This window comes from Phacochoerus africanus, chromosome 6 (assembly GCF_016906955.1).
Source record: "Phacochoerus africanus isolate WHEZ1 chromosome 6, ROS_Pafr_v1, whole genome shotgun sequence".
Classification (NCBI taxonomy): domain Eukaryota; kingdom Metazoa; phylum Chordata; class Mammalia; order Artiodactyla; family Suidae; genus Phacochoerus; species Phacochoerus africanus.
The window spans coordinates 36,935,529-36,961,283 of NC_062549.1; the positions used below are offsets into that span (position 1 = coordinate 36,935,529).

The 25,755-nt window shown below is 44.1% G+C and overlaps 2 protein-coding genes across 7 annotated transcripts in view; one reads left to right on the forward strand and one right to left on the reverse strand.

Annotated features, from left to right (window-relative positions):
- Positions 1-703: 703 nt before the first annotated feature.
- On the forward strand, positions 704-11,205 carry LOC125129145 (cytochrome c oxidase subunit 6C). Its single transcript, XM_047783531.1, has 4 exons — positions 704-861; positions 1,946-2,080; positions 2,670-2,798; positions 11,081-11,205. Exons 2-3 carry the CDS (start codon positions 1,967-1,969, stop codon positions 2,781-2,783), a joined length of 228 nt encoding a protein of 75 aa, XP_047639487.1. The 5' UTR covers positions 704-861; positions 1,946-1,966; the 3' UTR covers positions 2,784-2,798; positions 11,081-11,205.
- A 907-nt stretch (positions 11,206-12,112) lies between these two features.
- The window catches only part of VPS13B (vacuolar protein sorting 13 homolog B), a 717,975-nt gene continuing 704,332 nt past the window's right edge, over positions 12,113-25,755 (reverse strand). For all 6 annotated transcript variants that reach the window (XM_047783533.1, XM_047783534.1, XM_047783535.1 and 3 more), the window contains exons 59-62: positions 20,640-20,816; positions 18,298-18,400; positions 17,552-17,801; positions 12,113-13,836 (exon numbers count right to left, since the gene is read on the reverse strand). In XM_047783533.1, coding sequence (XP_047639489.1) covers positions 13,588-13,836; positions 17,552-17,801; positions 18,298-18,400; positions 20,640-20,816 — 779 coding nt within the window. In that variant the 3' untranslated portion in view covers positions 12,113-13,587. The remainder of the gene's footprint in view (positions 13,837-17,551; positions 17,802-18,297; positions 18,401-20,639; positions 20,817-25,755) is intronic.

Sequence of the window (25,755 nt, forward strand, 5' to 3'; positions counted from 1 at the left end):
AAGGCAAACAAACAAAAAGCCCACCTCCTTGACGGTCTGTCCTAATAATAGCAGAGCCTAGTACATAGTAATTAATGTTGAATATATGTTGAATCAATATCTTTTGTGTCCCTATGACTTTCACAGTGCTTGCTGAGATGACTTAAATAATGCAGTATAAATCCAGGTTATTACAAAAACCCCTAAGGCACAAGAGCCTTTCTTTCACATACCACTTTCCATAACCTTTCAGATGCCTTTCTTTAAAACACTTGTCTTTTACCAAAAATCCACACAAATATTTCCATCAAAACTTGCTCAGTTCTGCCCAGCAGGTAGTTGGTTTTGGAGCAGCTGGGTCACATCTTCATGATAGCTTCCACTGCTTGGAACTGGTGTTGATCTGTTTACCTCTGTCTCATCTGCTGGGCTGTGAACTCCTGGAACTTGGCTGTCTCGTTACCCAAACAAGCGGCTAGACGTGTAAAGGTAGACATCATAATAAAAATGTCGGTTTGTGCACATAGTTGGAGCAATCCATGCCCAGGTTGACTTGTGCTGTCTTTGTAGGATACATTTTTTAAAAATTCACATATTGAATCTCTTTGAACTCCCTAATAAGTTCATATCAATCCTGTGTATGAGTAAGGTCAATATTTCCAGTTTACCAAGGAAAGTGACTCGGAAGATCAAGCTTTAAATCCAAGGTTGTACAGGAAAGAGACAAAACTTCAGCTGTGAACGGCGAGAGACGCGTCGGAGGCCTTTTGAACTCTTTCGGCCACCGTCGCGGGATCCTCTCCGCTTCCTTTATCTTTGCGCCTGCGCGGTGCTGGAACGCCGTCCATTTCTCCGTCAGTCTGCAAGGACGTTGTTGTGGAGGTGAGTCCTGTTACTTTTGCGTCTCTCGTTTGGTTTCACCTTATTGCCGCCTCCCGCTGCCGGCCCTTGGTCTGCTTTGGAGTTGAGTCGTGACTCTGCATTTTTGCGGTCGGGAAACTTGGGCCCTCTGGCCCGCTTCAACCCCAGCACGCTCTTGTGGCAGTTTCTGGGGGGAAGTGGGCAGGCGGCGGGGACCCACAGGGGTCAGGTTTGCTCCGGGGGCCTAGAGGAACCGCCGAGCGCTTCGGAGGCGGCCGGCTCGGTCCCGGTGTTCGCTGTGTTTTTTTTTCTCCCTTCATTGTGACCTTGCTTGTGTTTTTTGACCTGTCTGATCCCAGTGTTTTCACCCGCAAAAAGGGAGGGTGATTTTTTCCTTATTCTGGCCTGAGGTGTGAGGAGCAACGTCGGCGCTCGGCCTGCGTCAGCTTTGCGGTAGCCTTTGTGATTAGAGCTGGGAAGCTGCGGGAGGGCCTACGTGCCTGTGGCTGGAGGTCAGCGGTGGGCCTCCTGCAGCTTCTCCGCGCGCCCACGGCCTTTCCACCTCGGCCCCCGCCGCTTACGCAGGAGCGCTCAGAAGCCGGCCCACGCGCCGCGGGTCACAAAGCGGGCCTTGCAGGCCCTGCGGGGGTCCCGGCCGAGTCTTAGCGGTTGACCGCCTGACCTTGAAATAGTTGTGTAATCTTCATGCATCCCATTTTTCTCAGTAAAATGGAATAACTGCCCCACAGAGTTGTCTCGAGGGTTAAATAAATGAATTGGTAGTAAATTTATAGAGTAAATGCCAGAAATGTGTTTACACTTATATCAGTCCAGAGCTGCTATTAATTTCTACTGTAGTTGCGGGAGGTTTTTGTCATTTTTCTTCCCTGGCTAGTGTTGGGCCGCATTGTCTTGATTATTTGATGTTCATTCAGCGGGGGGCGGGGGGTATTGGAGATGAAAACTGGCTAAGCCAGCAAAGACCTTAGGCTTTGGGGGCGTAGTCGGTCCGCTCTCCTGCCTGGGCCTCTAGGTGACAAAATGCATTATGCAGAAGCATTCTTTAGGTGTCGTATGTCCTAAGAGTTGTTTCTTATTATTTTAGCTGTCAAGGAGAAAAATTACCATGGCTACTAGTTCTTTGACCAAACCTCAGATGCGTGGCCTTCTGGCCAAGCGTCTGCGATTTCATATTGTTGGAGCATTCATTGTCTCATTGGGGGTTGCAACTTTCTATAAGGTATGTATATTTGACTTTTTTACTTTGTGCTCATGGTCCAAAGATGTGCTTTTAAATTTGAAAATGTATTTTATTTTCATAAAGAGTTTAGAGCTTTTTAAAAGGAATTTCCTCTTTAATGTGCTCTCTTCCTCTTACTCTTTCTCCATTCACCTCAGTGTGACACCTCATATGCCCCGGATGGCTTTTCCTCCATCTTTAAATGAAGCTGTATTCGTTTGCTAGAGCTGCCATAACAAAGTACAACAAACTGGGTGGTTTCCACAATAGAAAGTGTTTTTTTTGAAGGCTGAAAATCCAAGATCAAGATGGCTCTGGGGTTGATTTCTTCTCAGGCATCTCTCCTTGACTTTGTAGATGGCTGTCTTCCTCTCATCACAGGGTCTTATGTGCGTTCGCTGACTGAATTTCCTCCTCCTGTAAGGATGCTGGTCGTGTTGAATTAGGACCTCATTTTAACTTTACCTCCTTAAGGGCCTTAATAATAGGGTTCAAGTTTAAAGGTGAATACAAACTTGGTTTATGTTGTCTTTAGATATTTTTGTGATGATCTGTAAAATAAACCCTAATGTGGTATGCTGCGTTTTAGTTTGCTGTGGCTGAACCAAGAAAGAAGGCATACGCAGATTTCTACAGAAATTATGATTCCATGAAAGATTTTGAGGAGATGAGGAAGGCTGGTATCTTTCAGAGTGCGAAGTGATTTTGGAATATAAAGGTAATAAGGTTATTTGAAGTTACTGTTTTAAATTTTAATTCGGGCAAAATACATAAAATACACCATTTTGCTATCTTAACTGTTTATAAGTGTACAGTTCAGTGTTGACAAGTACATTTATATTGTTGTATAACCAATCTTCAGAATTCTTTTTCATCATGCAAAACTGACCCTCTGTATCCATTAAATATTTCCGCCTTCCCCTGGCAGTCACCATTCTACTTTTTGTCTAGATATCTCATGTAAGTGTAATTATATGTTTTTGTGACTGGCTTATTTCACTTCGTGTAATGTCCTCAAGGTGTGTAAGAAGGCTAAATAATCCATTTTATTTAATCCACATTTTGTTTAATCATCTATTAATGGACACTTGGATTTCCACACTATTGGCTGTTGAACAACTGCTGTGATGTGTGCAGTTATCTCTTTTGATAGGCTGCTTTCAGTACTTTTGAGTATATACCCAGAAGTAGAGTTGCTAGATCATATGGTAGTTCTATTTTTAATTTTTTAAGGAACTGGCCTACTATTTTACTAGTGGCTGCATTGGTTTACACTCCACCAGCTTCTGTGTACAAGGGTCCCAATTACTCCACACCCTTGAACACTTGTTTTTTATTGTTGTTGTTTTTTAAACGGGAACACCTGCTGCATATGGAAGTTCCCAGGCTAGGGGTTGAATCAGAGCTGCAGCTGCTGGCCTACGCCACAGGCCACAGCCTTAGCAGTGCTGGATCCCAGCGCATTTTCGACCTGTGCCACAGCTTGTGGCAATGCCGGGTCCTTAATTCACTGAGCCAGGCCAGGGATGGAACCCACATCCTCACAGAGCCCATGTCTGGTTCTTAACCTGCTGAGGCACAATGGAAAATCCTTGTTTTCTTTTTTCGATAGTAGCCATTCTAATAATTGTGAGATGTTATTTTGGTTTTCATTTGCATTTCTGTAGTTCTGTAATGTTAATGATGTTGAAAATCTTTTCCTGTGCTTGTTGACTGTGTTTCTTTGGAGAAATGTCTGTTCAAATAAGTCCATTGCCTGCTTTTAATTAGATTGCTTTTTGTTGAGTTTTTTATCAGTCACGATTTAGGTATTTTCTTCTAGTCTATAGATTGAATTTATGGTATACTTTGATGCACAGACTTTTAAAATTTTGATGAAGTGTAATTTAATTTTTCTTTTATTGCCTATGCTTTGGATATCATATCTAAGAAAGCATTGACAAGTCCATTATCATTATGTTTTCTTTTTTCTTTTCCTTTCCTTTTTTTTTTTTTTTTTGTCTGGGCCTCACCCGTGGCATGTGGAGGTTCTCAGGCTAGGGGTTGAATCGGAGCTGTAGCTGCCAGCCTATGCCAGAGCCACAGCAACTCGGGATCTGAGCCACATCTGCAACCTACACCACAGCTCGTGGCAATGCCGGATCCTTAACCCACTGAGTGAGGCCAGGGATCAAACCCAAAACCTCGTGGTTCCTAGTCAGATTTGTTAACTACTGAGCCATGACGGGAACTCCCATTGTCATTATGTTTTCTGCCAAAGTTTTTTAAAAAATTATTATTATTATTATTATTGTAATTGATTTACAATGTTTCATCAAGTTCTGTTGTACAACAAAGTGACCCAAATCACACACATTTCCCCTGTGTTGTACAGTGAGATCCCATTGCCCATCCATTCCAGATATAACAGTTTGCATCCTCAAAATACCCATTCCCTCCCATCCCTCCCCGCTGGATACCCAAGACTGCTCTTCTTGGCCATGCTTTGTTTCTGCTTTTTGTGTGTTGTTTTTAGATAGGATCATTTGTTCCGTATTTGAGATTTCACAGATAAATGATATTGTATGGTATTTATCTTTTTCTTTCTGGCTTCACTTAATATGAGAGTCTCTAGCTCCAGCCATGTTGCTGCAAATGGCATTAATTTGTCTTTTTTATGGCTGAGTAATATTCCATTGTATATATGTACCATATCTTAATCCATTTGTCTGTTGATGGACATTTAGGTTGTTTCCATGTCTTGTCTCCCAAAAGTTTCATCGTTTTAGTTCTTACCTTTAAGACGAACTGTTTTAATTTTTGGATATGATGTTAAGAGAAGGGTCTGCTTCATTCTTTTGCATGTGAGTGTCTGGTTTTCCCAAGACCATTTGTTGAAAAAGACCATCCTTTTCACGTTAGATGGTCTTGGCACCTTTGTGCATTTTTGTTTTTTTACTATATGTGTGAGAGTTTATTTTGGCTCTGTTGCACTGGTTTATATTTCTGTCTTTATGCCAGTGCTACACTGTTTTGATTACTGTAGCTTTATAGTAGTTTTGAAGTTGAGAAGTGTTAGTCCTCCAAATTTGTTTTCTTTTTCAAGATTGTTTTGGTTATTCAGGGGTTCTTGATAGCCTGTATGAATTTTAGGATGGATTTTTCTATTTATGCAAAAATGCCATGGGGATTTTGGTAGGGATTGCATTATGTTACAGATTACTTTGGGTAGAATGGACATCCTAGTTATAAGTATTGAACACAGGATGTCTTCTATTTAATTCAGCAATGTTTTGTACTTCTCAGAATACAGGTCTTTTGCCTCCTTGGTGAAGAATTGTATTTTTTAAATGTTAATGTAGTTGGGATTATTTTCTTAATTTTTTTTCTGATTATTCATTGTGAGGGTATAGAAACACAATTGATTTTTGTGTGTTGATTGTGTAATCTGCAGCTTTGCTGAGTTAGAAGAAGCTGTTAAAATAGTGTGTGCGTGTGTGTAATCTTTGGGTTTTCAGCGTATGAGAATATAAGATAAGGTCGTTTGCAGAAATAGTTTTGCTTTCCATTTTGGATATCTTTTCTTTTTCTTGCCTAATTGCTCTGGTTGGGACTTTCTGAGTAGAAATGGTCAGAACATCCTATTCCCCCTAATCTTAGAGGAGCTTTTAAGTTTTTCAACATCGAGTATGATAGTAGCTATGGATTTCTTATGTATCACTTTGTTATGTTGAAGTAGTTTCTTTCTATTCCATATTTATTTTCTTTATCATGAGAAGGAATTGGTCAAATGCTTTTTCTGAATCAGTTGAGATGCTCATGTGGCTTTTTTGTCCTCCTGTGGTGTATTATGTATGATTTTCATATGTTGAATCATTCTTGGTCATGGTGTGTAATCCTTTTAATGAGCTGTTAAATTGCTAGTATTTTATAAAGGATTTTCGCATCTATTAGGGATATTGCTGTGTAGTTTTCTTACTTGTCTGGCTGTGATATCAGGGTAATGTTGGTCTTACAGAATATTTCATATTCTTAAATGAGATGGTCAGTCAGATGTGACCCCAAGAGACACAGGAGAGGCTCAGGAAAACACGGTAGGGGCAGTCTCTTCCCCCGTACAGAAATGTTTGAGATGTCTTAATACAAAGAAAATAAAAAATAGTGAATTATGAGATGTTTCTCCCCTTTCCCCTCCCCTCTTCAGTTTTGGGACGAGCTTGAGGGGATTGGTGTTTTAACTCTTAAATGTTTGGTAGAATTTACCTGTGAAGCCATCTGATCCTGGGCTTTTTTTGTTGGGAGATTTTTGATGGGTGATTCATTCTCCTTAGTTATAAGTCTGTTTATATTATTTATTTCTTATTTCTTGGTAGATTGTGTGTTCATAGGAGTTATTCCATTTTGTGTGGGTTACCTAATTTGGTGACATGATTGTTTACAGTATTCCTTCATAACAGTTCCTATTTCCTGTGTAAAATCAGTTGGAATATCCCTGCTTTCATTTCTGTTTTTAGTTGAGTCTTTTTTTCATAGTCTGACTAAAGTTTTATATTGCTGATCTTTGCAGATAACCAGCTCTTGATTTTTTAAATTGAAGTATGGTTGACTTATAATCCTGTGCCAATTTCTGCTGTACAGCAGAGTGACTTAGTCATACATGTATATACATTCTTTTTTTATATTATTTTCTATCATGGTCTATCCTAGGAGATTGGATATATTTCCTTGTGCTATGTAGGACTTTATTATTTATCCATTCTACATGTAATAGTTTGTATTTACTAAGCCCAAACTTCCAGTCCATCCCACTCCCTCTCATCTCCTCCTTGGCAGCCACAAGACTTGTCCTCTATGTCTGTAAGTCTGTTTTCTGTTTTGAGATAGGTTCATTTGGGCCATATTTTAGATTCTATATATAAGTGATATCATATGTATTTATATCCTCTTTCTGACTGACCTCAGTTAGTATGAGAATCTCTAGTTGTATCCATGTTGCTGCAAATGGCACTATTTTGTTTTTTTATGGCTGAGTCATATTTCATTGTATGTATGTACATCTCAATCCATTCATCTGTCGATAGACAGGTTGTTTCCATGTCTTGGCTATTGTGAATGGTGGTGCAGTGAACATAAGGGTGCATGTGTTTTTTTGAATTACAGATCTGGTTGGATATAGACCCAGGAATGGGATTGTTCAATCATATGATACTTCTATTTTTAGTTTTCTGGGGAGCTTTCATACTGTTTTCCATAGTGGTTGTACCAATTACATTCCTACGAACAGTGTAGAAATGTTCGCTTTTCTCCACACCCTCTCCAGCCAAGTTCTTGATTTTTTTTTTTTTTTTTTTTTTTGCTATTTCTTGGGCTGCTCCCGCGCCATATGGAGGTTCCCAGGCTAGGGGTTGAATCGGAGCTGTAGCCACCAGCCTACGCCAGAGCCACAGCAACGCTGGATCCGAGCCGCGTCTGCAACCTACACCACAGCTCACGGCAACGCCGGATCGTTAACCCACTGAGCAAGGCCAGGGATCGAACCCGCAACCTCATGGTTCCTAGTCGGGTTCGTTAACCACTGCGCCACTACGGGAACTCCTGATTTTGTTGATTTATCTATTGTTTTTCTTTTCCCTATTTTATCTCTAATCTAATCTGTATTTCTTGCTAGTTTTGGTTTAGTTCCCTTTTCTTTTTCTAGCTTTTTAAGGTGTAAACGTATGTAGTTGATTGATTTTTTTTTAAAATTTCTTTGACCCATGGTTGTTAGACAGTATGTTGTTTAATTTCAATGCATTTATGGTGTAGTCTTTAAACATTTTTTTCTTATTTTATGGCCTAACATGGAAATTGTTCCATATGCACTTGAGAAAATTGTGTAGTCTTATATTGTTAGGTAGAATGTTCTGTATCTGTGTATTAGATGCGACTGGTCTGTAGTGTTCAAATCCTTATTTTCTTAATGATCATCTCTCTAGTTCTTATAGCCATTGAAAGTATAAGTACTATTATAATTTATTTCAAATTGCTAACAACTTAAGTCACATTCAAAAATTCTCTTTACAACTGTGCTCTCCTACTTTACTTTTTTTTTTTTTTTGCCTTTTAGAGCCGCATCCGCAGCATAAGGAGGTTCCCAGGCTAGGGGTCTAATCAGAGCTGGAGCTGCTGGCCTGCACCACAGCCAGAGCAACACAAGATCCAAGCCGAGTCTGCGACCTGTACCACACAGCTCACAGCAGTGCCAGATCCTTAACCCACTGGGCAAGGCCAGGGATTGAACCCACAACCTCATGGTTTCTAGTCAGATTCATTTCCGCTGTGCCACAGCGGGAGCTCCCTACTTTACTTTTAATGTCACAGATTCTATTTTTAAATATCGTGTACCCAGTAACATAGATTTCTAGTGTTTTGTCTTTCCTTTTTCTTTTTTTTTCTTTTTAGGGCCATACCTTCAGCATATGGAAGTTACGATGCTAGGGGTTCAGTTGGAGTTGTAGCTGCCTACACCGCAGCAATGCAGGATCTGAGCTGCCTCTGCAGCCTGTACCACAGCTCACGGCAACACTGGATCCTTAGCCCACTGAGCAACACCAGGGATTGAATCTGCATCCTCATGGATACTAGTTGGATTTGTTACTGCTGAGCCACAATGGGAACTCTGCTTTGGTCTTTTAAATCCTACAAAATTAAAAGTGGAGATAGGGAAACAAAAATAACATCATCTTTTATATTTACATACTTACCTTTGCCAGAGAACTTCTTTTCTTTGAGTTACTGTCTCCTGTACTTTTGTTTCAACTTGAACTCTCACTGCAGCTGTAGTAGTAATGAACTCTTTATCCCTTTAGCTTTTGTTTATCTGGGAATATCTTAATTTCTTCCTGATTTTGGAAGGACATGTTTGCTGGATACAGTATTTTTCTGTGTGTGTGTGTGAGCACTTTAAATTTACCATCTGAGAGTCTTGTGACCTTCAAGATTTCTCCTTTGTAGGCGATGAATCATTTTTTTGAGGGGGCTGCTTTCAAGATCCATTTTCTTTGGGTTTTGACAGTTGGATTATAATTGTCTTGGTGTGGGTCTCTGGTTCGTCTTACTTTCAAGTAACATCTTGTATTTGGGAAGTTTTTGGCCCTTGTTTCTTCAAATAAACTCTCTGCCCCTTCTTTTTGATGGTGTCTCATGAGTCCTTTAAACTCTGTCATTGTTCTCATCAGTGCTCTGAGACAAAGACTGAAACAGTCCCTTGGGAAGCCCTCAAAGACAAGCCAGAACATTGTGCGGGGTCTACTCTTTTCCATCTGTCTTGAGGGAGGAGCCAGGAATTGGTCACTTTCCTCATGACCACACTGCTGCATTGAGGCGGGGGTGGGGTAAGGTTGGAGGAAAATTGCACAAAATAGCCTGCCATTTTGTGTGCAGCTTTTTCTTATTGAGGTGTTAGCTTGGTTGCTGCTTAACTGATTTCTACAGTTCTCACAAAGACACTTTGCTCCATGTGTTGTTGCTTTTTGTCTGAGGGAGTAGGGGCATGGGAGCTTCCTAAGTGTACCGTCTTGCTGACAGAAGCTAATTTTCATGTTCAGAATCATTTTGCAAGTTATGCTGGTATTGCTGTATCGGCATTAGGCAAACCACACTTTTAGAAGTGTTTTAAAAAACAAGTTTTTGACACCTTTTATAGTTAAGTTGCATGTCCATAGATGACTTGGAGTCTTTCCCGAGGTATTCTGGTTTGGTTGGTCATGGCCACAAGGTCCTTTGCCTCATGGACAGTGTGAATTCAGGTTCTTTCTCCAAGAAGGGCTGACCTGTGTGCTGATGAAAGGTCATCTGTTAAATTGATTGGAAAGCATGAGTCCAGTACCTGCCTGATAGAACTGTTCATACTCTGGAATCTTGTCACTCACATACTTACCTTGATTCAAGCCCAAAAAAGTAAGAACAGTTCAAGCAGAGTTAAAGATCCTGTCTGTCACCCTGGTGTGAGTTTGATGTGGCAAGGGGAATGTGAATCTATTTTTTTTAGGCACGCTTCCCAAGTGAGCATTCCTGCCGTATTACATGTGCGCGCGCGAGAATGTTGGTGATCTTTTCTCCAGATCTGGAGTGTTGGGGAGACCTGCTGTACTGGACTCAGATTAGTTTTCCAAAAGACTCAAGGATAATTTTGCATATAAGTAACTTTTTCCTAATACGGAATTCAATACTTTTACATTCTACTTCTGTAGTTTATCTTAAGGAAGTTTCTGAATTGCAGATAGTGATATATGCATCAAGTAGACACAGTGTAATATATAATAATAGAAAAACAACTTTATATTCCCAATGGTTGTGCCAGCGACTGTTAAGTCTATTAGAAGTTGCACAGTAACACATTAATAAAAATAGAAAATTAAGAATGTTTTATGTAAAGGGTGATCTATGTTAAGCAAAAAAATGGCCAGAAAAAAGCCTAAAGGTAAAACGATAATAGAAAATATTAGGGGTTCTGTGTGGAATCTTAACATTGCTGTTTTCTTGTACCTTTGAAACTTTTAAAACTTCCACAGTGAATGTGCATTTCATAATCAAGTGTTAACAGGCTGATTTTTTTTTAATACTTGTTTTTTTACCTTTTACTTACATAAGAAGCTATTTTGTAAAAATCAGTAAGAGGAACAGAAATGGACAGAAATAGAAATGTTTAGAACAGATGAACTGCTGCTTTTTAAGAATAGCATGGGTATGAGAAGGGAATGGAGGGAGGTGGACTTGAAGAAAAAAAAAAGAATTTGGTAAATGAAAGCAAAGAAACCTCAGAGTAAGGTGTGTGTGCACCCAATGGAAAAGAGGGGGGTCAGGGAGCATGCGGGAGAACGGACCTGGCGTCCAGGCAGCCTGAACCACGCTGCTCCTGGGCTTAAAGCGATTGATCAAAGTGTGGACTCCACGGGTAGCAGGAGCTCAGGGGATCTTCAGGGTGGTGACGTGTTAGGAAAATGATTGTTACTAACTTTGCCACTCTGTTTTTCTCCACAGAATTTCTTTGGGTTGAGTTCCATGGAAGTTTGTCACTTAACCATTTTCCTGAACTGTGAAACTATGAGCTCCAAGTATCTGGGCTAAGAAGTAGTTTCTCTTGATAAATAAATAGTTAACAAATACTGTGGATACTGGTGTCTTTGCTCACATATTCTCACTAATACATATAGTTCAGGGTACTTGCATTAGAATTGGTTGGGGATTTTTAACTATGAATCTTACGAAGACAACTTGATGCTAATATTTCTTAAATTTCATTGTTTTAGGACATTTTTGATTCCTCTCACATTTTGTCCATTTCACTGAGGTACTGCCTGGGCCGTGGATTTAAGGGGTCTGCATGAGCCTACGTGAATACTAGAATGCGGGCTCTTAAAAGGAAACAGAGACTGTCTTTCCAGTAAAATGTCTTTGGACTTCATTGTCATTGTCTGGTAGTCCTGCTGGCTCCAACCCCTGGATAGATGTCATAATAGGTAATTGAAATTTAAGGGCTTTTACTCAGTACTGCTTTATTGAAGACCTAATTGTATGTATGTGCAATATGGAATACATGTCTAGTCCAGGAAAGGTCCATGTTACCTTTTTTTTTTTTTTTTTTTGTCTTTTGTTGTTGTTGTTGCTATTTCTTGGGCCGCTCCCACGGCATATGGAGGTTCCCAGGCTAGGGGTCGAATCGGAGCTGTAGCCACCGGCCTACGCCAGAGCCACAGCAACGAGGGATCCCAGCCACGTCTGCACCCCACACCACAGCTCACGGCAACGCCGGATCGTTAACCCACTGAGCAAGGGCAGGGACCGAACCCGCAACCTCGTGGTTCCTAGTCGGATTCATTAACCACTGCGCCACGACGGGAACGCCCCATGTTACTTTAGTAGGACTTGAGTAATGTCTGCTAATTTACACTGTGGCAGCTTTTTTCAGAGGAGGTCTTAGAGGACTTTTCTCCCCTTTAATAATGATGTTTTTGTTGTGGTCAAAGTGATACTACGGAGAGCTATAACAATTAAGTGTATTTTAGCCAAAGCTAAATTAATCACTAGTTCTTTTTATTAGGTTAACAAAAATTATTTCTTTTTAAATCATGCAAAATTTTGGGCCCCAATAACATAAACGGCAATAACCTCCCCTTCCTCCTTCACCAGGTATTAGTGAGAACCTGCATTTTTAAGAACTGGTGACAATATACATCTATTTGTGATCAGTAATTCAAGGATTGCTTTTATTTTAAACAATTTTATATAACAATTCTTAGTAGTATGCAAAATTACCATAAAAGATACAAGACTAAGTACATATTTACATCTTAAAAATAGTTACTCTTGAGTTTGACCAAACTGTCACTTTCCTGAATGATTATGATACAACGAAGTAATGGTGAAACCATTTTTTTTCATATTCAGCCGGAATTGTCCAACTATGCAGGGACTTCTTATGACCAATAACATGTGAGGCTTAAGTTAAAGAAGGCATTTGAATTTTCTTAACCTCTCACAATTGTAGGTATCAGGTTGTAGGCCCAAGTTTGGATGTAATGAGTGAAAATGTGTTTTAATCTGGAGTATGAGATATTTACTGAATTTTTGAAGGTGGTACCTGTCACCCAGCCAACTCCATCTTTAAATATAAAAGAATATCAAATACTGGGAATATCTTTATGCTTGATCAAGTCAAGTCAACAAAAGAAACTTACTTGGACAGGTTCATTGTCAAGGTTAATGTTGGGGTTCTTGGTTCTAGCAGTACATCAGGGCCAAAGAGTCCTGCCACAAGAGAGTATCAGAGGGAGTTCCCCAGTAGTATTTTGCTTATGGAACTAAAGAAACTCACCTGAGCACTTTGGGTCTGTTTTTTATCTGTAGACATAGATTCTCTAAGCTTGCCTAGTAAAACAAACTTTTTCCAAAAGGTACCTGGACAGTCATGAGAATGTTTTGTAAACTTTGATAAAATGTACTGTTTAAAGAAAGGATACAAATGGGGGCTTTCACTGAAAGAAACAACATCACATTTAAGGAACACATTTAACAAAGTAATAATATCCTAAGCGTTTGATTTCATTTCAAGAATTGCAGCGTTTGCAGATAAGGGTGTTAGGCAAAAGACACCTCGGCCTAAAAACGGATGCAACTGGGATAAAGTTTTAGTCTGTCTCCATTCCAAGGCCTTACCACGTTTTGTTAGAGGTTTCCAGATCGTAATTATAGTCAAATTTTTAACACATATGTAACAAATACGTAGATAATGCATTCCTTTTCCTATTATAAAGACATAATAATAGGATTCTGTTCGTTGTCCCCAAATAGGAGAAAGGGCTTTTTTGTATCACTGCATTTTAAAGTATATTAGTTCTAGGGAAAAGGAATAATCTGAATTAGTTTTAGAAGGTGTTAGAAAATTAATTCTAGCACAGTGTTGGTTTTGCGTCCATATTAGATGTTAGAGCTCATTAGATTGCTTTTTCAAAAACTGCACAAGCAGGAATCAGTGCCTCAGAGGTGGCTCAAGGGAACCCTTTCCTCAGGGCTTTATTTTTCACCATGGTGAATTTACTAATGAAGACTTGGGCAAAAGGTGGGTCGACCATATAGTGGTAGGTTTTCACAGTGGAGGGTAGAGGTTCCACAGCCACCACGGGGCATGGTGTCTGCACAAAAGAACAGCTGGGGGCCAGGTGACAAGAGGTCTTTGTGATGTAGTCCACAAGTCTGTTATACTGCTGCTCTGACAGTCTCTCTCGAGTACCATCCACCTGTGATCCAAAAAGAATGATTTTTTTAGTTCCCAAAGCTTCATAAAGAAGACCTCATAACAGAATCCTGCCTTCTCTTGCCTTGGATACATTATATGTTGTGCCTTTTAGGTTCTCTGATAAAGCCACGGAATAAGTTTTTGGTGTGTAAAAAAAAATCCCATGTTTTGAAGTTGACGATTTGGTAATATTTTGTTCATTAACTCTTAAGACATCTGTCACTGCTCTTTACTAGCTTAGTCCAGGAACAAAGGAGAAAAGTGTCTTTCCTCTGGTCGACTCTAATCAGCGTTAAACTCCATACCCTGAGATAAAAGCTCTGCTTGCTTGTTTCTGCAAACTTCTCCAGACAGAACCTCTTTAGTTTGACAGAAACGTGGAAAAGAGCACCTCTTTCAAACCAGTGGCTTTGGACAGAGCATTAAAAAAAATAAATACCTTTTGAACTGTAACATTTTCTGCTTTAATAAATTGTAGGATTTAAGGCCAGAGAAAATAAAAAAGCTGGGCAGAGGAAGGGGAAATTTTTATGGAAAAGAGGGAGGATGCAAAGTACATTTATGGTTCATAAAAGTCTGGCTCATCTTCAGTGGAACTCAAGCAGGAGAACTGAGATATACTACCTAAGTTCTTAGGAGAGATTTTCTGAGAAAGCACCCATCAAAGGCAAGTAGAGCTATAAATTCCTCCCATCCTGAAATTCTGTAGCTTCTACTGTAAATCAAGTGCGGTGGGACGTTTCCAAAGTAAGCTGCTGATCTGTGGGAATCAGGTAGCCACTGACCTTTCAGTGGTCTTACCTACCAAATGCTGGCAAGACCACTCTGGAAGAATCACACATTTCAATGAGGGTTTCTTCGTGCTTGAAATAGAAATGTAAAGAATTTCTCTCTCTCTGTGTAGGGCACCGAGACAGTGTAGCCAGGGGTGTCCTAAAAGCTGCAGGACGCCAGTGGGGTGGGAAGGAGGGAGAGAGGTCTGCCTGCCAGAGCAAGAAGTCGGACATCTATTAAGAGTTCAGCCTCATGTTTTTAAGTTTGGGAAAGAAAATAGCGGCCCCCAAAGATTCACTGACAGATGAAAGCTCTGCACCACCAGGCAATAGCCAGAGCTCTGATGATATCATTTGATGGGGTCAGAGTTCAGCTGGACCGCTTTGAATACACAGAAAGTCTTAATTGCTCCTCCTGAACAGCAGCACAGGAAAACCCGTGTTGTGAAAGGAACATGGCCAAGGCATAAATTGACCTTCTGACTCATTTTGAGCTGCTCATAAAGGATTTCAATAAAGTGCCAGGCATATTAGGCAAGTATTAGCCGAAAAATGGCTGCATTTAACTAAGCAAAGCAAATGCTGATTTTTAAGGATCAATCCTGCCATATTTGAACATACCAAATGATGTCATCTATAAGTTAATTCCTTTCAAAATTCACACAAGCTGTGTTTCCCAGCATCTAGAGCAAAATCCTAGAAAAGCCATTTTATGTCAAGATCTTAAAATACTGTTCTCTATACTGTTCTCTGCTTTTCACTGGAGGATACTGTGTAGGCTTCTCGGGCCTGCTTTTATGCCTGTGGATTAGGCTGCTGTGCACTGACATGGGTACGGCCGCCAAGGAGAGTGCAGCGTGTCAAGCAGCACTGCTGAGTGACCCATGTACTCCCGTTTTGAAAATACACTGTATTATGGTACTCCTAAGGATCTATTGCCTCTCAAAAAGGGAGCCTTTAGTTCTGCAGCCTGGGTCACCGTTGGGGTGAGTGGGGGAGGTTAGGGTTTGGGCACAGGATTAGTGCGGCAGTTACTTTCTGTTTCTTAGGGAGAGGTACAGGGGACAGGTCGCTGTTGCAGGCTGGAGGCGTGCTGGGTATCTACCAGTTTGCCCCCTGCCAGGTGCTGCTGTGTGAGCTCCACAGCCGCCCTGCGGTGTTGCGCTCACTTTCAGCCACCCCTAACCCCAACCGCGTTATCCCTGAATGCCAGTGGGAAACGAGCATGGTGTCCAGAATGCCAGTGCTTCTGCCTCTCAGTGATCCTCTGGTCTCAACTAGCCTTAGCTATGTCTAGGGGTGGGGACTCCAGCTATCATCTCACTGACCCCCGGCAAAGCTGAGGTCTGTGCTTCCAGCTACGATAACTCCCCATAGTACCTTCCTCCAACAGAAAAGCCAGAGAAGGACCACAGTTGAAGACAGTTCAACAGATTCTCTAGTCTCAATAGTTTAAGATCTGAAGTATTTCCCAAGCAACTAAGGAACGACAGTCACAGATAACTCCTCAGGGCTTTGGAAGCTTCTCGTTAAGGACCAAGGACTTGAAGTTATCATTATTGATACTATCCCTTGCCAAGTCCTGTAGCCAGATCACTGCTGCTTTATTGTCAACTGGATCAGAAGATTTTGGCAGATCTAATAAAGTCAGCCTGGACATCTGACCTCTGTTTATTCCCAGAAAGTCATCAACTCGAACCAGTAATGTGGTCCTGGTGCCAAGCCCAGCTTAAAGCCTGACTGATTAGGATCCAAGAAACTAGAGAAATCTCAGAGTTGTTGTGGTTGGCTGCCTTCCATCTTCTCAGATAATTTTACCCAAACAGTGGTGAGGGAGATGCAGGCTCCCATACCAGGAAGAAAATAATGAAGGAACCAGGCAGGACCTGCTGGAGGCAGGTTTGCTGTCCTTTTCTGGGGCTACTCAGACTCTTAAGTTAGGACCAGCTGGCTCCAGCTTGCCTCTGATCCATTCCCAGCGAGCCCTGTGGGACAAGATGTCTGTTTCTGAGGTCAACTCTCAGGGCCCCATGGGTCAGGCAGTCAGCCAGGAGTGAGGGGCAGAGCAGTTTTCCAGTGGGAGCACCTGCTCGCCCAGGCTGGGCTGCAGGAAGCTGGTGCTCACCTCTGACCCCTGACACCCAGAATGCCCCACCTGAGCATCCATTCTACATCACAGGTGTGGCAGGAGCCAGCAGGCAGTACATCTCAGGAGCTGTGTGGCCAGAGAGTTGCCCCAAGGGCCTGAGCAGCATCCCCAGGAGGTTCCCTGTGGTACTGAGGGGATGTGACACTGTCCTACAGGAAAGGGAACACAGCACAGAGCAAGGGATCTACAGAGCCGGGGATAGGAGAGAGTTCCCTATTGAGAGCATTGTGACCTCGAGGTCTCAGGGGTTAGGAATGAGGGAGGGGGCAAGTCAGGCCTTCTAGTTTGTGCGTTTGCAAAGGTCAGGCCTGTGTCTTGTTTCACGCATGACACCCCTCACTCTCCTGTCCCCGCGGACCTGCTGCAGTCACTTCCAGGCCACGGGCAGACGTGGGCCTGCTCTGTGGAGTTCAGACCAGGCGGCCTGCTTCGTGGAATGGCCCTTCTTGTACAGACCTGCTTGTTTGGATGCTTCACTGCCCTATCCCCTCTAGCACCCCAGCCTTATGACAACCATGCTTCTTCAATCCCAGTGCTGCTCAGCCCTGCCTGTGGGCCCTTCCAGCCTCCTGCTGGGCTCTCCCACAACAGGCTCACAGGCACCTGGGTGGCGGCTTCCCAACCCCCTTCCGCAGTGGCCTCCTTGCCACCCACACTCCTTCCCCTGGCAGCCCTCCTGGTCGCTAGCGGCCAGTCCAGAGGCTGCAGGTTCGTAAATGCCCGCTAGCAGCAGTCACCCCGTGTCTCGATTTTGCCAGCAGCTAGCCCCAATCACCCTACTTTCGGAAATGTACCTCCACATCACAGGCCACTCTTGGCTGCTTGAGCTGCACGATGAGCAGGTTGCTTTGCTTGCTGTCCTGTGCACAGTCGATCTCTGTGACGGGGAAGGCCTGCTGCTGGGTGTCCTCGCTGACACTCACCACAAAGAGCACTTCTGATGTCAGCAGCAAGCACCCTTCGTGCTCCTGGCCCGAGCCCCTCACCAGAACTACATCCAGGGTCATGTGAACTTCCGGTCTGCCCAGAGACTGAAGCATTTTCCTGTTTGAAAGGCAAAAAGTGAGGCCAAAGCCAGCTTTGAAAAGATGGTCACCTATCAGGGCTCACTGTACCCAAACAAAGGCCCCCACTGACCTGATGACTAGCTTCAGCTTGAGATGTAATTGTCACTGGGAATTCTTAAACTGATTCTGCTTAACAGAGCCCAGCTCCTCCTGGAGACAAAGATTTCCCTTGGCTCTGGTAACTCCTTTCCTCCCCATTAGAAACGTCACCCCTAATTAGACCACTGGCTCCAGAGAGAACTGTAAGCCCAGTTGCAGGCCCGGGCTTCTCTGCCAGCACGCATCTGTCCCTGAGTGGCACGTGGGGCAGGGGCATTCTGCTGCCAGCCCGGATCTGTGGATGGCAGCCTTTCCCTGAAAACAGCTGCTCCTCTTGGGCTCCCCTGGAAGCACAGCCCATGAGCTTGAGAGCGAGCCGGGCCCTGTTACCATAGCACACGTGGACTGTGGAACAAGCATCTAGATCATTTTACCAGACATATTTGGCGTGGCTGTTTGGAGCCTGGTCAGCGTGCAGATCACCTGGCTGATAGCGCTGTTTGGGAAGCTGAGAAAGCCCAGCTCCGTGTAAAATACCTGTGGTAAAAGAAGTAAGGGAGTTTTACTAGTTGTTTTCTGGAAAACAGTTCTGTGCTACAGTGATGTCATCTGCTTGGAGCCATCCATAAACTGCTGCAGATCCCAAATGATGTCACATCTTTGGAAGCAAGTGTGTAGATAATCATGAAACACTGCAATGCTGTTGACCCTCGTGATCTTACATTAACTACAGACTGAAATATGAATGAGCTACGGTCCAAGCAGAGACTGGCAATTAGAGGAAGCATAATGCTCGTGGGAGTAATCAGTCCTGAGCAAGAGCTTACAGATCATTTACAATTGATGCGATAAAAAAGTCAAGATTGTTGGTTGACTTCCTTGCTCATTACAATATTTCTGTATCTGTGCTATGGCTGGTCAGATAATAAAAAACACAACACACAGAGAGATGCACACAAAGGCACATGGTTTGCCTAGATACAGTATTTCAGTGACTTAATCCAGCTGTTAAACATGATTCCATATACATTTATGAGTGCTCTTGGGGCCTCCGGTTTATTACATGCTCTCCCTGGTGCCAGCACCAAATGAGGGCACCCAGCAGCAGCCGTGCAGTCCTCCAAAGAGACTCTCCAGAGCCAAAGATGGTACAGCATGTGTGCTTTCTGAGGGCTTGTAAATGTTTATAAATGAGGCGCAGTCATTAGACTAAGAGTTAGTGGTTTGTAAAACCTTCAGTGCGGTAATAAAAGTTTTACAAGAATGATGGAAACCAACAAGGCCATGCGAAGTTCTGTTCTGAGATGCTCTTACATAAGGGAGAGTTCCTCAACCCCAGGAGACACACAGCGAGGGACAATGGCATTTTCAAGACCAAAGGAATTTATGAAGTATAAGGTGACTTTACCTCACTGGAGTCTAGAGCAAAAGGGATCCTGTTTGGATTAATGTGTAAACACTAGATAAGGGAGCCTTTAACTTTGGCCAGTTAGGAGTTGCAGTAGTTCTTTTTGTCAGTTTCCCTGGAAGTGAAAAGTCATTCACACAAGGAGGGAGACAGAGAAATGGAGAGAGGGAGGCGGTGGCGGGGGGAGCGGGAGGAACACGTGTTCCCGTCTGTGTGGTCTCTTAAAGGAGCCTCTCCGGATGGTTGCCTGAGTGTGGGCATTTGTCTCCTGCTCTCTTCCTTTCAGACGTTTTTATGTCCTGATCTGGCTGCCTCTTGTCAGAGCTAGTGAGCCGCAGGAGGCTGCAGTGAAATCTCCTTCGCACCCTTTATGGCCCGATGCAAATGCAGCGCTCCCACTGCTGAGAAGCAGGAGAGCCAGCCCACAGTTTGTCATGTTTGCCAGCCAGGTGCTTCATGATCAAAGTGATGACACCGATTTTAGGTAAAAAGGTGACCATCCTCGAGACCTATGTAGTAAAAGTCACTTTAATGTGCTCTGCCAAGCACGCAGAAAATGAGCACAGGCGGAGGTGCGCCCTCTCCCTCGCACTCGCTGCTCCCCCGTGCGCATGCGTGCAGGGAGAGGCCAGGCGGTCCCAGAGCCCAAGCTCCCGGCTGAGCTATCTGCTCGGGAAAGGCTTTTCTGAGGCACGTTTTGCGCCTCTGCTGTCACTGCCCAGGGGACTGGGCCTGCCTGCAAGAAAGCCTTGCTCACCACCGAGCAGTCGCGGGCATGTGTGCACGCCACCCACCTACCCACTCCCCCTCCTTTCTTTCTCTCATTCTCCAAATATATACGCACGGTCATTTAAGGATATCTGCTTTATAACCTACCTTTTCCTTTCAAATTGCTCGCCATAAAAAGGAATTCTACTCTGCTTCAATGTATTCCTCTTTCTTTCTATATACATATATATACACTCATTATATATACATATACATATTCTAAATATGGCCCTCAATATCTAACTGGTTACCTTTCATTAAAGTCTATTTTATTAAATGACTATAAAAAGATTATATGTGTGTGTCACAATCTTTTTACAGTCATATATATATATATATATGTATACATATATATACTGAAATTACTGATTTCCTGGTTCTATAATTTTATTACTGTGATATACAATTAGTAATCCAATTCCACTCTGTGTAAAGAAGCATAAGGAAGTGAGAAAAAGAGCTATGTCTTTATAAAGTTATCTATTTTATTTGCCACTCCTTTGGCATGTAAGGGCCTAGATTATCTTAGGGAAACCTTGGCATAATAACGCAAGTTATTGATGATGTCTGAGTTGGCCTGGCAGGCTCCCCACGACTCACCGTAGCCAGTCTGTGACACGAGCTCAGCAGCCCCTCCGATGGGCTTTGTGAATACGCCCATGATTCCTTTCCCCACACCTGAGATGACACCCTTGGCCTTGTGTCCTGCCGAAGCATGAGCCTCAGATGTTTTCTGGAAGTTCTGCATTGGCTGATCAACTATACCAGCAATTGCCCCTGAAAAACAACAAAAATCCCCAGTAAGGCTGAGGCTTCAAATCCTGAGACAATGAAAACCTTCAAACTGGAACACAGTTTTATCAGGACTGAGAATGAAACCCTATCCTCATTATGAAGGTTTTTTAAAATTTTTTTTTTTCCTGTCTTTTTAGGGCTACACCTGCAGCATATGGAAGTTCCCAGACTAGGTGTCAAACCAAAGCTGCAGCTACTGGCCTACATGGCAGCCACGGCAATATCAGATCCAAGCCACATCTTCGACCTACACCACAGCTTGCAGTAACACAGATCCTTAACCCACTGAGTGAGGCCAGGAATCGAACCCTTGTCCTCACGGATACTAGTCAGGTTCTTAGCCCACTGAGCCACAACGGGAACTCTATAAAGCCCTTTGCTATGCATTTATTTACCATGTTCCTAAGTACATTGAGGCTGTTAGAATTTATTATCTTCATTAAAACACAATGTTCAGACTGGGTTGGGCCCATCATGGTCAGCATCTGTGAACTTCAGTTCCGAATGTGATAAACATGCTGGACTCTTCCAAAGGGACACCCACACACCTTCCTCCAGAAATCAAGCAACGCAGTTCAGGGAAGAGAGCTAATAATTCCTCAGGAGGAGGGTGAGTCTGCTTAGCCTAATACATTTTCACGGAATTAAGACGATGAAAAACTGAAAGGGACCAGCCCTTTCCCACGTTCTCTCTTTTGGTAAGAATAAGAGCAATTCTTTCATAGTAAGGTCATGTTAATATATTAATAATTATTTAATAAGAGTAATTATTGATGGAGTAACTACTGCTTCTATTACAGAGAATCTGTTTTGAGTGCTTCCTATGGGCTAAGAGCTTACTTATATGAGATCATTAATTCTCACCAACCTAGGGAGCTGGGCATGGTTCTTATCCTCAGTTCCTAGAGAAAGCCACCGAGGCACAGGGAGGTTAAGGAGTTTTTCCCAAGGTCACACAGCTGTCCTGTGCTTGAGCCAGGATTTGAGTCTAGGGAGTCGGAGTCACCACCTTGCTCTTAAGCACCACGCTATTCACTGATCCTGTGTATAAAACAGGCTTTTCCCTTTGCCAGTCTTGGAAAAACTTCCTTTTCTCTCACTTCAGCTGAGGTTTGGCCACTTATCTTCGCTTGAGAACAGTTATAAACCCTGTGCCCCCAGCTCTGCTCTAAGGGCTCTCCCATGGGGCAGCCAGGCCATGCCCGGAGCTGGAGGGCGAACCCCTCAGCCAGAGTCCCCTCCTTGCTCCTCTTCCTCTGAGCCATCAAGGATGAGTTCGAGAAAAGGTCCCAACAGTCCAGATCTTTTCATAATGGAGGGAAGGGTTCCCTAACCCAGTAAGAGGTAGCAATATCATGACCATTCTTGACAGAATTCTCTGTTTTCAACTCAAATCTGCTAGGATTAATGAAAATGTACAGTCCCCCTGGTAGAAATTTTAGTACATGTCAAATCCCATTATTCCAAACGCCACTAATTCAAAGTCTCCTGGGGAAATGGAGATTTCCAGGTCTCGGTTAATGACCTGCTAATTTCAAGTAATATTCCATTGAACAGAATCTAGTAACACAAAAGGCCAGTTCCTTCAGGTCAGCTGTAACGGGAATATTCTTTGTGGAGTTCGCGCCCCTAAATTTTGACAGAGCCATTTAAGTTTATACATTGACAGATTAAGAATGACCTGATGTGACAGGTCTGTTTCTCAGCCTAGACCACTGCTTCCTAAACCTCCTAAAGAAATGACCTGGGAAGCCGAGGAAGCTGCTCAAACCTGGCTTGGGCCACCCTGGCTCTCCCCAGGCAAGGGATGGCGGTTTCAGTGTCCCCCAGATGCCCAGTCTTGGTGCTTGGCTGAGGACTCTGCTGTTTTGCTCTCTGTCTATGAGGTCAGGAGTCAGAGCAGCTGGGAAATATTAATGGAGCCAGCGACACTGGGAGAGGCAAGAACCTCGGAATCTTTAAATCACAGCAGACAGTTTAAAGTGAAGAGCCAGCAAATCAAAGAATACAGCTTTTTCTTTTTTCTTTCCTTTTTTTTTTTTTTTTAAGAGCCACACCTGCGGCATATGGAAGTTCCCAGGCTAGGGGTCTAATCAGAGCTGCAAATGCCAGCCTACACCACAGCCACAGCAATGCAGGATCCGAGCCAGGTCTGTGACCTACACCACAGCTCACGGCAACGCCGGATCCTTAACCCACAGAGCGAAGCCAGGGATCGAACCCATGTCCTCATGGATCCTAGTCAGGTTCATTACTGCTCAGCCACAGTGGGAACTCCCAAGAATACAGCTTTTTCGATGTCATTATCTGATTATCCAATTTCATTATCTGATTTCTTTGAAAGGTCTCCCTGCTTAAGAGTAGAAAAGGTGGGGTCAATAGTTACAACTTCACCAATAAAGTAAATCATTGCCTCTATTTCTGGTAGAAATAGCTTTTCCCAAGTACAGATTTCCATTAAGACTATAAAATTGAGTTGGGGGAGGGGAGCAGGTGAAAAGCTCCCATTTCTCTTCAATGTACCAGGCCCGACCAGCACAGGGAGCAGGAGCTGCGACTGTCCGCACAGGGCTCTCACCTCCCTCTGCCTGCGTGCAAACAGGTGTCACAGTGAAACTCCCCTTTGATCTCCCACTTTTTCCAGCCACTGGCTGCGGGGAAGGCTCAGTTAGCGTGACTTTGATAGATAAACCCTTCCGGCAGCCCCAAAAGTGGAAAGCCTGCACCCCGTGACAAGGTGTTAGGTTCTAAGAGTTAGAGAAGGAGCTGCTGGAGCACATGCTCTGGGCCAGCACCAGGCCCTGGTGGGGGGCTGGCCTGTCGTCCCCACTGTCACCTCACCGGGCCCCAGGTGCGGCAGCGCTCTCGAGGCTCCGGAGGGCTCTCTTATTAAGTGTAATCCAGCTAAAGCCCACAATGGGAAAATTATTTACTGCTATATCCTCCAACTCTGCTCGGAGGCTTTAGCCGTGGAAATTGATCCCTGCTTGCCTCAGGCCCACGGGAGGGTGGCCACATGGAGCTGGCTGCCGGGTGACGAGTGAGGCGGGAAAGGAAGGGCGAGCCTCGCAGGGGGCTTCCAGGGCTGCTTGGGTGTGTGCTGGGTGGGCAGAGGCCGGAGGCCCCTCACTCCTCTGTGACCTGCTCTCCAGCCTTAGGCCAAGGACCTTGGGGCAACCAACCCAGGGAAGTGGCTATTTTGGTGCTGCCCTTTATCAGCCTCATTGTCATTTGATTCGGGACACTTTAAATTTTTTTATTTTATGATTGTTATGTTGCTTTTTAGGGCCGCACTCATGGCACATGCGGGTTCCCAGGCTAGGGGCTGAATCGGAGCTACAGCTGAGCCACATCACAGCCTACGGCAACACAGGATCAGAGCTGTGTCTGCGACCTACACCACAGCTCACAGCAATGCCAGATCTTGAACCCACAGAGCGAAGCCAGAACGCGAACCTGCATCCCTCTGGATCCTAGTCAGGTTCCTTAACCACTGAGCCATGGAAGGAACTCCTGATTTTGGATACTTTTTAAAAATCACAATACTGCAGGTGCAGACCTCAGATGGGACACACTCCACAGCTCCCTGTCCCAGGGACAAAGAAGCCCCAGAGAGGGTAGCAGACCTCCCGGCTCACTTGTTCTGACCAGAACAGATCAGCGAACTGAGAAGGAAGCACATTTGTCAGTCCCCAGTTCTCTTCTAAGTGCAAAGCAGGTGCTCTGGCTGGGGGTGGGGGGGGTGGGGCATCAGAGGGAGTGTGTGCTAGGCCGGCTGGGTGCCCCGCTCTTCGCTCACCCGCTGGAGGCCTAGCTTGCTGGATTCCACACAGCATCCCGAGGGTGGCCCTGAAGACTGAGGGCTCGGCTACTGGGAAACCAGCAGTGCCTCCTAAGTCAGGCGGTAGCCCCAAAGAAGCGTGGGTCAGAGACGTGAGTTCTGACTCCTGCCTTTGCTATTCACGAGCAAGAAGCCTCCTCTGGGAGGGAACATGTGGTGTAACTGTGACGGGGGCTCAGGTCTCCCTCAGCGGACTCCAGGGTGTAGTGGGAAGTGGGGGCGTCTGGGGAATGGATCTGGTAAATGTGGCCAAACCTGACGCCAGTTCTGCAGGTTAAACAGTTTTTCCACAAGCCTTTGCATTCAGAAAACGGATGTTGAGCTCCTCCAGGAGCCTCGGCGGCATCTCTCCGCAGGCCGACACTTCTTCGCTGACCCGGGGCCACAGGGCCGGGCATGGCAGCTAAAGACGGCCTTTGATTTTTCTGGGGCCTCACAACACTGCACAGTGTCCCCCAGAGGGCCAAGTGGAGTCAAGAAGGCCCATCAAACCCATAAACATTTGGGGGAAATGTGTTTTTCCTACCCTGGAACTTGCCATTGTTCAGTCTCCCACATCCTGATTGCTTCCAGGCTCGGAGCCCTCCAGGGTGGGTGACGTGGGGGAAGAAGACTCAAGGCTCGCGTCCTGCCTAGGGTCTGAAAATCGAATGGGATGACACATGTGAAAGTGCTTTGTCAACCCTGAAGTGCTCTTTAAATATATTTTTACTGAGCAGATCATCTATGTTTAGATCTTGTAAGGGAAGAAACAGAGGAACCAGCATTTAACTGCGCTGAGCATGGCTCTCAAACTCTTCCAGGAGAGGTGCTCTCACTCCAATTGAGCACTTACTTGCATTTAGCAGTTTTGTTTTTGTTTGTTTTTGGGTTTTTTTTTTTTTTTTGCCTTTTCTAGGGCCACACCCATGGCATATGGAGGTTTCCAGGCTAGGGGTCTAATCAGAGCTGTAGCCACCGGCCTACACCACAGCCACAGCAATACAGGATCCGAGCCGCGTTTGTGACCTACACCACAGCTCACGGCAACACCAGATCCTTAACCCACTGAGCATGGCCAGGGATGGAACCTGAAACCTC

Coding starts and splice junctions, on each gene's coding strand:
- LOC125129145 (XM_047783531.1), top strand. CDS start 1,967: ATGGCTACTAGTTCTTTGACCAAACCTCAGATGCGTGGCCTTCTGGCC. Junction 2,081..2,669: donor GGGTTGCAACTTTCTATAAG/GTATGTATATTT, acceptor GCTGCGTTTTAG/TTTGCTGTGGCTGAACCAAG.